Below are 13860 nucleotides of genomic sequence, written 5' to 3'. Positions count from 1 at the left end.
ACCCACAATGCCTAAAAGAAAAAGTGTGTGGGGGGGGGGTGAGGGAGGGCGATAGAAAAGAGTGAACAGAGAGAAAAAGTATGTGCCATAGAAGCAAGTTGAGGGGGTTGTTGGGAAGGAAACTGAGGATGTTGGTAGCGGAAAATGTACACTGGTGAAGGGACAGGTGTTGGAACATTGTGTAACTGAATCATGAAGAAGTTTTTGTGTGTTTCACAGTGATTCAATTTAAAAAACTTTAGGGACCAAAAAAAAAAAAAGATGAAGAAGAAGAAGGCCGAGGGGGCCAGATTGATTGGCTAGTATAGCAAGTAAGGTGTTTGCATTGCACACAGCCAACTCAGGTTTGGTTTCAAATACTGAAGATGATCCCCTATGCAGTGCCAGGATCCCTGAGTGCAGAGCCAGGAGTAAGCTGGAAGGAAAGAAGGAAGAAAGGAGGGAGGGAAGGAGAGAGGGAGGGAAGAAGGAAGGAGGGAAGGAGGGAGGGAAGGAGAGAGGAAGGGAAGAAGGAAGGAAGGGAAGGAGGGAGGGTGGGAGAAAAGGAAGGAGGAAGGAAAGGATGAAGGGAAAAGGGAAGGAAGGGAGAGTGAGAAGGAGGGAGAGAGGGAAGGAGGGAGGAAGGGAGAAGGGAAGGAGGGAAGGAGGGAGGAAGGAAAAAGGGTAGGATGGAGGGAGGAAGGGATGGGAGAAGGAAGGAAGGAGGGAAGGAAGGAAGGGAAGGAGGGAGAGAAAGGATGGAAGGAGGGAAGGAAAAGAGGGAAGAAGAATGGGAAGATGGAGGGAAGGAAGGAAGAGGGAAGGGAGGAAGGGGAGGAATCCCTGAGGCAGCCTTTGCAAGGAAGATGGCTCAAAGACTTGTATGTGGGAGCCCTAAGCATCTCTTAGGGTAAGTACTGACAGGGGTGACTTTCCCTTTTCAAAAGAGGGCTGAAGGTTAAGTACTGCATAGAAGGTTGAGCTGAGACATTGTTAAAATGAGTGTTTAGGGAAGCCATCCTTTCTGAAATGACATACCTCCCCTCCAGGTGTTCTTCTCTTTTGAGTAATTTATCACCACATATCTTGTTTGATTCTTCCTTTTAAAATCTAACTTCCATGAAGGTCATACCTTGTCTTGTCCAACACTCTCTCCCTAAGGTTTAGAATGCACCTAACAATAAACACTAGTGTTTGGTCAATAAACAATGACATTTCCTGACTTGTTAAAAGCCTTTATAGCTTTTATAAATAATGTAGCCTCAGCCTTAATGTTTGACAGGGCAGAAAGGGACAAGTTGGAAGAAAAGTCAAAATCATTGGTTCTTTTCTCTCTTTTTCTCTCTTGATAATTTTCGACTTTGCTGTATTTAGTTATTGTGCCCAATAAATTTATCAAGAATGAAAGTAACTTTTTACTCTTTTCACTGTGGGCTGCTGCATCTCTGCCAATAAAATTTTGGCAATTTTTCTCTGGATATCTGGGAGAGGGAAGAAGCTGGAAGCTGAGCCCTTATTTCTTGAGGAGGTGGAGGTCTTGGATCTCAGAGTTCTTACTCCAGAATTCCTAATTCTCCCTCTCTGAACCTTTTTTTTTAAATTCTTTTTTAATTTTATAAAGTAGTTCACAATGTTTGATTATGTTTAATATTCGAACACCAATCCCACCACCATTACACCTTCCCACCACCATATTTCGGATATTTCCATCCTTTGGGGATATTTCCTTCCCCAAAGCAGAACTGAAATAATTTATTTTGTATTGTTTGCTATGGAAAACTGCTGAGAATGCTCCAAAAAAGTTTGCTTAGAGGGAAGAGTGTGAAGATTATTGTATTTCACCCAGGGGCCATTAAGCCCTTCTATAAGAGATGACTCACATGTTGTTAAAGGTTAAGCCTTAGAGGAAAAAATATTTTCCTCTAAGACTGGTTGTCTCCTACTTTAAACCCCATCAAATGTGGTGTGGTACTCTTGGAGTATGGGTGGTGTGAGGTATGAGTTGTCCAGGAATAGATTCACTCATTGGTGAGGCTCATTTGAGCAGTGGAGAGTGGTTGTGTGCATGGTGGCAGTTGAGTTTTGGAGGTTTTTTTGGCTGCTGGGGCTGGGTCCCTTGAGACAGGGAGGGGTCTCATCCGTCCCCCTCCTGGGTGCCTCAAATGAAACAGCCTGGTGTGGGGTCCAGCGGCATCAACCTGTTCTCTCTCTCTCTCTCTCTCTCTCTCTCTCTCTCTCTCTCTCTCTCTCTCTCTCTCTCTCTCTCTCTCTCTCTCTCTCTCTCTCTCTCTCTCTCTCTCTCCTCTCTCTCTCTCTCTCTTTCTCTATCTCTCTCTGTTTTTGGTTCTTACCCAGTGGTTCTCAGGGATTACTTCTTACTCTGTGTTCTGCGATCATTCCTGGCAGGGGCTTGGGAAACAATATGTGGTGCCAGGGATCGAACCTGGATTGACTGCGTGTAAGGCAAACACCCTGCCAACTGTACTATTGTTCCAGCCCTAAACCTGTTCTTTCCTTGGGACCTATTTCCCTATCTTTAGCTCATTTCTCCTACAGGAGATGAAAAAGTTGGTTATTTGGGCATATTAATGGTTTCAAGCCCATCCTCTTATATCTTCTTTTCAGCATTGTGAACGCCATATCCAGAGCCTGCAGGCCCGGGTACTAGAGCTCCAGCAGCAGTTGGCGGTGGCTGTGACTGCTGACCACAAGAAAGATATTATGATTGAACAACTGGACAAGGTGTCAGAGTAGAAGAATGTAATGTGGGATGGTTTTTCTATGGTGGCAGGCACTAAGGATTAATAAATAAGAGCTGCCCAACCATTGTTTCTTTGTGCAAGGGGTGGGTTTACTGACTAACTGGAGAAGATAGTTGTTGACCCAGCCCCTGCTGGCAGAGGGAAGGAGGACAGAAAGTTATTTCTCAACTCTATCTGCCATTTCTATCCTGAGACCCTAGCCCGAGTCGTGGAGGGCTGGAACAGACATGAAGCTGAGCGGACCGAGGTGCTTCGGGGACTCCAGGAAGAACGCCAGTCAGCAGAACTCACCAGAAGCAAGCAGCAGGAGGTGGGCACCCTGGACTGTGTGGCTATAGAACTTAGGTCACAGATTCCTTCATGGATTTTTTTTTTTTGGGTCACACCTGGTGATGCACAGGGATTACTCCTGGCTCTGCACTCAGGAATCACTCCTGGCGGTGCTCAGGTGACCATATGGGATGCTGGGATTAGAACCTGGGTCGGCCGCGTGCAAGGCAAACGCCCTACCCGCTGTGCTATTGCTCCAGCCCCAGATTCCTTCATGGAAAGAGACTGGAGTTTCCTATAGATTGACCTCAGTCTTGCAGTAGCTGTTCTGACAAGTCTTCTCTTCTATTTCTTCTTTCACTGGTTTATTTCTGCTGTCCAATTTATCTTTCCAGCCATCCTCACATCATATAGTCCTCTCTTGGACATCCCGGTCATTTAGTTAACTATTACTTTTTTTTTCTATTTGGGCCACACCCAGCAATCCTCAGGAGTTACTCCTGGCTCTGCACTCAGGAATTATTCCTGGTGGTACTTGGGGGACGATATGGGACACTGGGGATTGAATCCAGGTTGGCCGCATGCAAGGCAAATGTACCATCACTCCAGCCCCAACTGTTACTTTTAAAGATGATATTATTAATGCTTTTGAAATGTAGTATAGAGAAATTCCCTTCATGTCCTGTGTTCTATGTTTTCCTCTCTCTCAAAGACAATAACCCGCCTAGAACAAAGTCTTTCTGAGGCCATGGAGGCCCTGAATCGTGAGCAGGAAGGTGCGAGACTGCAGCGAAGGGAGAAGGAGACACTGGTGAGAATGTTGGCTGAGCTAATTTCCCTGGAGGCTGTTGATTCCTGCTAGAGGGCCATGGGCTCTTGTGAATTGTGAGAGCTTATACATAACTTATACCAGGGCAGTGTTTCCCTGTGTGTTCCTTACTAGATACTTTAAAAAGGGGAAGAGGGGCCATGTGGGACTCCACCGCCAAGTACATTCAAAAGACTGCCAGTTATATCCCTCATTAGAATCACCTGGGAAATTATTTTAAAATATAGATTACTGGGAACCATACCCAGAGGACTGGATTGAGTAAAGATATCGCGGGATTGTGAAGCCTAAATATTTTGAGAATTTTTCTGGATAACATTGGGAGTTAAGTTTGGAAGTCTGTTCTAGAGCATAGCTTAAAAAACCCCAAAAACCAAACATAAATAAATAAATAAATAAAATGGGGGTGTGTGTGGGATGGGAATGCAACAGGAAGGTATTTTCCTTCCTTGTAAGTGGCCAACCTGAGTTTGATCCCTGACATCCCATATGGTCCCCCAAGCTCCGTCAGGGTGAATCCTGAGTACAGAACCAGGAGTGAGCCATGAGCACGACCAGGTATGACCCTAAACCCAAAAATGAATAAATAAATAAATGGTTTGGGATGAGACTCACTGAGGTTTCTTATTGCAGAAATGACAAGATGATGACAAGTAGCCAGGTTGCATGCATGAGACATGCTTTCTACATGTGCATAGGCAGGTATTCTCTTAGTCGTCTACTTCTAATAGTGACCGTGGTTGCTCACTGGCTAATACATTATTATAGGCTGAATTTTCTAGTCTCTCAAATTTCTCTTGATGATGGTGATAGTTATCATAGTGTGTTGTACTTACTAAGCGCCAGACACTGTGCCAGATGCTTTATATATACTTCTGAGGGAGATTTTTTTTTTTCATCTTCTCTTTTAGAGAACATGTAAAACATGTTTGAAGGAATGTGCTGTGCTTTTTCTCTTCTTCTTCTTCTTTTTTTTTTTTTTTTTTGCTTTTTGGGTCACTCCTGGGTCTGCACTCCGGAATTACCTCTGGCGGTGCTCAGGGGACCATATGGGATGCTGGGAATTGAACCTGGGTCGGCCGCATGTAAGACAAATGCCCTACCCGCTGTGCTATTGCTATTGCTCCAGCCCCTTCTCTTCTTTTTTTTTTTGTAATCAGTAAAAAGAGAGTTTTTATTGATTACTGTTGACTGGAGCAAGCACTGTCTCCTTATTTATTTATTTATTTATTTATTATTGAATCACCGTGAGATACACAGTTACAAAGTTGTTCCTGATTGGGTTTCAGTCATACAGTGTTCTGTCACTCATCCTTTCACAGTGTATATTTTCCCACCACCAATGTCTCCAGTTTCCCTCCTGCCTCCCTCTCTTCATCCTATTCATCCTACCTCTGTGGCAGGCACTCCTCTTTCCCTTGGAGATATATATATATATATAGATATAGATATAGATATAGATATAGATAGATAGATAGATATATGTATATATATATATATATATTTTGCTTTTTGGTCACACCCAGTGATGCTCAGGAGTTCAGGAGTTGCTCCTGGTTTTGTACTCAGGAACTACCCCTGGCGGTGCTCGGGTGACCATAAGGGATGCTGGGAATTGAACTCGGGTCGGTCGAGTGCAAGGCAAATGCCCTACCCACTGTGCTATCGCTCCAGCCCACCCTTGGAGATATTTTTAACTGTTATGGGATCTGTGGTGTTCCAGTCATGGTACTATAGTGCTAGGAGGGCTACCAGGGCTGTATCTGGTGGTGCTGTAGGGATCACGAGGACTGAACTTGGAGTCAGTGTGGTGTTAGAGATCAAACCCAGGGCCTCACACAGCTGGGCATATTGACCACACCACTTTACTGCATCCCTGACCCCTGATTTTTACTTATTTTTCATAAGCCCTATTGTCTCTAATACTTTGTAGATAAGGATGACTTCTCAAGAACACAGAGTAGTTAACAGAGCTGGATTAAGACCAAGATTTGAACCTATCTTACCTACTATTTATAATCTCACAGATTTGTTTTTGGTTCCATACCTAGCGGTATGGGGACACTCCTAGCTCTGTGCACAGGGGCTGCACACATAGTTCTGTGTTCAGGGGACCATATGTGGTACTGAGATTTTCAGCCTCGGTGCTAGCCACAGTTGCGTGCTAAACAGGCACCTTCACCTTTGTACTATCTCTCTGGACTTGAGCTATTATATTTTTGTTTGTTTGTTTTTGGGTCACGCCCAGTGGCGTTCAGGGCTTACTCCTAGCTCTGTGATCAAGGGGTCACTCCTGGCAGGCTGATGGGACCATATGTGGTGCCAGGGATCGTATCTAGGTTAGCCACATGCAAGGCAAACACTTTACCTGCTGTACTATCACTTTGGCTCCAACTATTGTATTTTTTAACAAACATAATTTTTTGTTGACATAGGGGTGAGGAGACAAATTCTTGTTCTCTTTGGGGATGCTGAGGACCTTAATTTTCTCTTGGGTCTGTAGGAAGAAGAAAGGCAAGCTCTGACTCTGAACTTGGAGCTAGAACAACAGCGGTGCCGGACCTTGCAAGAAGAACTTGATGAGGCCCGGGCAGGGCAACTCAGTGAAAAGCGACAATTGGAGACACTTCAGGTTGCCCTAGAACAAGAACGGCAGGCCTGGGCCCAGCAAGAGCAACAGCTTAAGGAGCGCTACCAAGCACTACAGGAAGAATATCAGAATCAGTTGGAAAGGGAGAAGGTAAAAGTGACAGGGAATAGGGAACAAAAGGACAAAATAATTCAAGGATGGGATGGATGGGATATCAGAATCTGGGGTAGAGAGTGAAGAACTATGTGTGAGAGAAAGAACTGAAGGTATAGAGGGAAGGGCTGGTGGCACCAAATACATACTAACGAGTGAGATGAAACAGATATGAGGAAATAGGACAAATGTGAAGAAGAGGAGGGGCTGGAGTGATAGTACAGTGGGTAGGGCATTTGCCTTGCATGCGGCTGACCTGGGTTTGATTCCCAGCATCCCATATGCTGCCAGGAGTAATTCTTGAGTGCAGAGCCAGGAGTAACCCCTGAGCATTGCTGGGTGTGACCCAAAAAGAAAAAAAAAAATGAAAAAAATGTGAAGAAGAGGAAACTTGGGTTTTAGGGTTTGGGAGGATGAATTGGGAAATAAAGGCAGCCAGAGGCAGGAAATAACGTTTGTGATTATTTGATTTTCCTTTCTTAGGGAACCATCCAAAGGGAGGCCCAGACAGCCCGAGAGGCACAGCAGCAGCTGGTATTGGTTCAGTCTGAGGTGCGGCAATTGGAAGGGGAGTTGGACGCAGCCCGGAGCGAGAGAGATTCCCTGCAGCTGGAAATGAGCTTGTTACAGGTCAGGAAGTGGTTCTTGAGGTTTCTTTCCTGAGAAGTAGGTTTGGAGTAACATTTCTGCTTAAAATAATTACCAATGGAGCCAGATTGCTTAGCTGGGCAGGCTGAGCGCACTCTACATGCAGGAAACCTGACTTTGATCCCTGGTGCTTCATGGTCCCCAGGCACAGAATCAGGAATAGACCCTGGGCACTTCTGGGTGTGACCCCTCAAAAAAACTTGCTAATGAAAGCCAAAATAACATGGATTTTTCTGCACGTTTTAATATGTTTTTGTTCCTTAATTTCTCATGGAATATATAGAAAAGTGTTTCGTTGATATTTTTGTGGTACAAATTTGGTTCATCGCTATTCTTGTTTTGGAGTAGGACAGGGGCCACATTCAAGTGGTGCTTAGGGGTTAGTCCTGGCTCTGCATTCAAAAATTAGTCTTGCCTACTTGGGGGACCATATGGGATGCCAGGGGTCAAACTTGGGCTGGCCTCATGCAAGGCAAATACCCTATCTACTGTACTATGACACCAGCCCCACTTTTCTATTCCTTTTCTTTTCCTTCTTTTTGGAAAGGGGGGGTCACATCCGGCGATGTGCAGGGGTTACTCCTGGCTCTGCACTCAGGAATTACTCCTGGCAGTGTTCGGGAACCATATGGGATGCTGGGGTTCAAACCCAGGTTAGTAGCATGCAAGGCAAATGACCTACCTGCTGTGCTGTCATCATTCCAGCCCCTTCTTTTTACTTTATTTAAATTTTAGGGTTTTGGTTTTTTGGATTTTGATTTTGTGCCATGCCTAGCAATGCTCAGGGCTACTCACAGCTTTGTGTTTAGGGAATCATTCTTGGTTATGGTTGGTACCATGGATTGAACCAAATTTGCCACATGCAAGGCAAGCATTTTATCCCTGTACTGTTTTTCTAGCCCCCAGTTTGGGGCTGCGGGGGGCTGTCAAGGTTAGGCCATATCTGGTAGTGCTCAGGGCTACTCCTGGCTTGAGAGTTATTCTAGCAGTATTTGAGGGACCATGCAGTGCCAGGGATTGAACCAGCATTGACTGCATACAAGGCAAGTGCCCTAACCTCTTTACTATTTCTCCAGCCCCTTTCTGTGTAGTTTGTTGTTATTGTTGTTTGGGTTTTAGTTTTGGGGCCATACCTGGTAGTACTGAGGGGTTACTCCTGGCACTGTACTCATTGGGGTTTGAGGACCATGTGAGATGTCAGGGATTAAGCCTGGGTCAACTGTAGGCAAGGCAAATGCCCTATTCACTGTATTGTAACTCTGGCCCCTTTCTGTGTAGTTCTTAATTTTTAATTTATTTTTAAAATTTATTTATTTATTTATTTATTTATTTTTGCTTTTTGGGTCACACCCGGCGATACTCAGGGGTTACTCCTGGCTCTGCACTCAGGAATTACCCCTGGCGGTGCTTGGGGGACCATATGGGACGCTGGGAATCGAACCTGTGTCGGCCGCATGCAAGGCAAACGCCCTACCCGCTGTACTATCGCTCCAACCCCTTTTTAAATTTATTTTAATTTTTTTTTTTATTGAATCACCATGAGAAAAGTTACAAAGCTTTCAGGTTTAAGTCTCAGTCATACAATGATCAAACACCCTTCACCAGTGCACATGTTCCACCACCAAAACTCTAGTATACCTCCCATTCCATCCCCCTTCCCCCCACCCTCCCACCCCTGCCTGTGTGTGGCTGATGATTTTTACTTTACTTTCTCTTTACTTTGATTACATTCAATATTTCAACAGAAAACTTGCTATTATTATTTGGAATTTTCCCCCAACAATCAGACCTTAATATGTTTTCCATTGTTGAGAATGAAGAGCATATGAGGTCGCGCGGCTGCTGTTTGGATTTCTGGTGTTTTAGTAATTAAGTCCAGAGAAATTTCTGCCAGAAGTCTCATCACTGCAAGCTTGTACCTCTGTTTAGTGGACCTTATAAGGTGGCGGTTGCCACACCGCCGCCAAAAGGAAAGGCCAAGTAAGAAAAAACCTTTCCCCTCCTGGGGCGGCATGGGGCTGTAGCTTAGTTCACAGTCTAGAGGCATTTCTGCAAGAAGCCAAGGGGTGCTGAAAGTAGTTAGTAGGCCTCTGGGATCATGGGCGTTTAGGAACGGAGGAGCAATTTGTGTGCAGCTGCTCAGGGTCACGTCTGTGCGGAGAGCGGCGTTTCTGTGTGGTTTTATTATTATTTAGGGGGACTTATAGCCTATTCTTGGTGGTGTCCAAGCACTATTCCTGGCTCTGTGCTCAAGAATCATTCCAGGCAGTGGTCAGGGGAACTGTACATAGTGCTGGGTAGCAAACCAGTGTTGGCTAAAGCAGCCACATACAAAGCAAGTTCCTTACTGCCTGTACTATATTCCTGGCCGTTGTATTTTCTTAACTTTATTTATTTCTTTTGCCACTCCCAACCATGCTCAGGGATCACTCCTGGCTCTGGCAGTGCTCAGGGGACCATATGGGGTCCCAGGAATTGAATCTGGGTCAGCTATGAGCAAGGCAAATGGCCTACAGGCTGTATTATCATTCTGGTCCCTCCATTGTGTTTTTTTTTTTAATTAAAAAAATTTTTTTTCCAACTTAAACTTTTGTGATTGCATTTCAGTCATACAATGATTGAGTACCCATCCCTCCACCAGTTGCCTTCCTGCCACCCCCAGCCCCTCCCTCCCTCTGCCTCTGTTGCAGGCACATTCCCTCTTTCTCTCTCCTTTTGGGTGTTACGGTTTGCAATACTGTTACTAAGTGGCCATCATGTTTGGTCCATAGTCTACTGTCAGCACACATCCCCCATCCCAAGCAAGCCTTCCCAGCATCATTTACTCGGTGGTCCCTTCTCTATCCCAGCTGCCTTTTCAACCCCAGCATGTGAGGCTGGCTTCCAAGCCTGGAGCAATCCTCCTGTGTATTTTTATCTTTCTTTTTTTTTTTTTTTTTTTTTTTTGCTTTTTGGGTCACACCTGGCGATGCACAAGGGTCACTCCTGGCTCTGCACTCAGGAATTAGCCCTGGCGGTGCTCAGGGGACCATATGGGATGCTGGGAATCGAACCCGGGTCGGCCGCGTGCAAGGCAAACGCCCTACCCGCTGTGCTATCACTCCAGCCCCCCTCCTGTGTATTTTTAAAGTTTTCTTTTTTTCTTTTTTTGAGACTCATCTGGAAGGAGATTTTGTTTCTATTATCTTTGGCTCCCCCCCCCCAACACTGTGGTTTACAAAGTCGTTTACAGTTGTTTCAGGTATTCAGTGTTCCAACACCAATCCCATTACCAGTGTGACCTTTCCTCCACAGTTGTCCCCAGTTTTCCACCATCCTCCAAGTCTGCCCCCTTAGCAGGCACAAAATAATTTATTTTATATTGCTTGTTGTGACAGAATGGCTAATAGAATTATTGAAAAAAAACTTAAGTAGAAGAAAATTTGTGAAAATTGTCCGGTCTTTCCATGGGGGTCATTAAATACTCATTATCTGAAGGTTTACTGAGCTGTTGCTAGTTGCTCCTTCAACACTATTGTTTTCATTTATTGAGCTTAGTTGGCTTCTGTGCTGCTTTCCCATCTAATTTGTGGGATTTGGAGGTGTCAACTCTAGTATCTGTAGAACTGGGTGGATGAGTTTACATGGCTGTGGCCATGGGTGTGGGTGTGGCTGCCTGGGCTTCTGGCTGTATAGGGGCCGTGGGGGGCTGCTGAGATTAGATGTGAAACAGTGAACTTGGGCTGTTTGCATGTGGAGGTGGTGGCTGTAGGGTGTGGGTGCAGCAGGGCAGGGGCAGCCAAGTTTTCAGGCAGAAGACCTATATACCCATGAATTTTTGCAGCTTGGCTGGCATCTTCGAGATTAGTAGTGAAGCTGTGGATCTGGGCTGTTGCTGACATGGCGGCAGCTGTGGGATGTGGGTCTGTTATATTTGGCTTTTAAAATTTTTTTTATTTATGGGGCTTGAGGTCCCAAATGGAACTTTGAGTCTTACTCATTTGATGGGTTGGGTTCTACCACTGAGCCACATTCTTGGCTCTAAAGTTGTTTGTTTTTGTTGTTGTTGTTGTTGTTTTGTTTTTGGGGGGTCACACCAAATGTTCTTTCTGCTTCTGTTGGCTTTGAGTTACTGTCTAGTTTCATTTCATCCTTTTAGCATTTCTTTTAGGGCAATTCTAAGCATGAATGTTCTTAGCTTTTTATCTTGGGACTGTCTTAATTTATTCTTTATTTCTGAAGGAGTTTTTCCACAGGTACATAATTTTTGGTTGTGTACAATTCTGTGCTTTTATTTTTTTATTATATATTTTTTTTGCTTTTTGGGTCACACCTGGCGATGCACAGGGGCACAGGGGTTACTGTGCACTCAGGAATCACCCCTGGCCGTGCTCAGGGGACCATATGGGATGCTGGGATTCGAACCCGGGTCGGCCGCGTGCAAGGCAAACGCCCTACCCGCTGTGCTATCGCTCCAGCCCCAATTCTGTGCTTTTAGATATGTTTTTTAATTTCTTTAGGTGGATGCTTGCTTATTTTCAATTGTCTTTTCTAAACTTCTCTGTAAGTACTACTTTAAGTGCATCCTATAACTTACTATGTTATATTTTCCTTATTATTTGATTCTAAATATTTGTGGTTTTTTTTTTTTTTCGGGGGGCGGAGAACTTCTAAGCAAAGTTTAGGATCCTCAGGAGGCACTTTTGACAAGACTTGGTGAACTGACCACCGATTCAATGCGTGGGCCTGGCAATGCAATGCTGCTTTGGGCTCAGAAATGCTGCATTTGCAAGGCATTCTGGATAAACCCAGTGATGCTCAGGGGACCAGGTAGAGTCAATTTCAGGGTCTGTGGCATGCAAGTCATGTGCTCCTGCCCTTTGAGCAGTCTCCCTGGCCCATATACTCAGTTTTAAAAATATAAGGGGGCTGGAGAGAGTATAGTTGTTAAGGTGCTTGACTTGTACATGCCCGATCCAGGTTTGATCCCCAGCATCTCATAAGGCCCTCTAAACACCATCAGGAGTAATTCCTCAGTGCAGAACCAGGAGTATCCCCTGAGCATTGCCAAGTGTGACCCAAAAACTTTATAAAACAAAAACATTTTTTTCCTATCTTTCCTTTAGTGCTAGTGATCAAACCCATGGTTTCACATGGTGGTCTACCACCAAGACACATCCCTGACCTCTGTAGGATTACTGTTTTGTTTGTTTGTTTGGGCCACAGCAGCAGAGGTCAGGGCTATTCCTGTCTCTGAACACAGGCGTCATTCTTGGAGAGGATCATGGGCCATATTGGATTTTGGGGATTGAACCTGGGTCAGTTGCAAGCAAGGCAAGCGTCCTACCTGCTGTACTATCTCTTCACCCCCTGTTTAATTCTTTTAAAACTAAAGAGATTTTCAATCTTACAGGGTTGTTATGATGTTTTACTGTTGCTTTATATTTAATTACTGCCTTGTAGTTAGAGAGCATGGCCTTTTGTTTTATTACTATTATTGTTTTTGGTTTGAGGGACCAAACCCAGCTGTGGTTGGGGCTTACTCCTACTCTGCACTCAGAGATCACTGTGACAGGTCTCTGGGGACATATATGGTACTGGAAATCGAATCCAGGTCAACTGAATTCAAGGCAAATGCAGTGCCTGCTGTACTGTCTCTCTGGCCCCATGAGATTGAGATTATGATCTTTTAAAATATTGTCTCACCAAGAACTGGTAATGTAATTTGTTGTAGAGCACTGGTATACACGGATAAGACGCTGGGCATTCCACTCAGCATTTTAGTTTGAAATATCTTAATTTTAATGTTGCATAAAGTAATATGAATATGTTTGAATTCACCAGTTCTGGGGTTGGAAAGATAATACAGAGGGGTAAGGCACTTGCCTTGCACGTGACTGGCCTAGGTTTGATCCCTGGCACCCATGATTCTTCGAGCATCTCCAGGAGTGATCCCTGAGTGCAGAGCCCAGGAGTAAGCCCTGAGCACCACTGGGTGTAGCTCCCAGACAAAACAAAATTAAAATCACAACAATAAAAAAATACCACCATGGGGCCAAAGAGATAGTACAATAGGCAGGGCACTTGCCTTGCACCTGGCAAATCTAAATTTGATCCTGAGCATCCAATATGGTCCTTCAAGCACATCCAGGAATTATTTCTTGAATGAAGAGTCAGGAGTAACCCCTGAGCATTGCCAGTGTGGCCCAAAAAAAATAAACAAATGAACAAAAAATACATATTCACCAATTTAGGCCTAGTAATGTAGCCCAGTAGTAGAGTAGCACTTGTCTTTTGTGTGTGGGAACTGGGTTCAATTCCCAGTTACCTCCCTCCGTTCTCCCCCCCCACAAAAACCAACAAATAAGTCAATAATTCATATTTTGCTACAGTTTCTACAGTTTCTAATCCTTTTTCTTCCTTCACCTCCTCTTATCATTGAGGATTTCTACTTGAGAGAAGGTTTTTTGGGAGACTATTTTGTGGGGGGGGGAGGCGGACGGTGGGGGGGCTTGGGGAAGCAGGGGTGCTACCTGTTAGTGCTCAGGGCTTTTTTGATTCTATAACTCATGACAACTCCTGGCGGGGCTCAGGGACCATATAGGGTGCCTGGGATCAAACCTGGATTTTTGTGCAAGGCAATGCCTAGA

At 44.7% G+C, this 13860-nt stretch overlaps 1 protein-coding gene across 7 annotated transcripts in view; it reads left to right on the top strand.

The window, feature by feature from the left end:
- CNTROB (centrobin, centriole duplication and spindle assembly protein) overlaps positions 1-13860 on the top strand; it is a 33554-nt gene that overhangs the window by 6999 nt on the left and 12695 nt on the right. For 6 of the 7 annotated variants that reach the window (XM_055130468.1, XM_055130473.1, XM_055130469.1 and 3 more), the window contains 5 exons: positions 2605-2721; positions 2935-3051; positions 3724-3822; positions 6344-6580; positions 7067-7213. In XM_055130468.1, the coding sequence (XP_054986443.1) occupies positions 2605-2721; positions 2935-3051; positions 3724-3822; positions 6344-6580; positions 7067-7213 (717 nt within the window). The remainder of the gene's footprint in view (positions 1-2604; positions 2722-2934; positions 3052-3723; positions 3823-6343; positions 6581-7066; positions 7214-13860) is intronic. The other variant, XM_055130471.1, reaches the window with a different exon arrangement.

This window comes from Sorex araneus, chromosome 3, assembly GCF_027595985.1.
Source record: "Sorex araneus isolate mSorAra2 chromosome 3, mSorAra2.pri, whole genome shotgun sequence".
Lineage (NCBI taxonomy): Eukaryota > Metazoa > Chordata > Mammalia > Eulipotyphla > Soricidae > Sorex > Sorex araneus.
The sequence above is the reverse complement of the archived record's forward strand: the minus strand, read 5'-3'. Positions and strand labels throughout refer to the sequence as shown.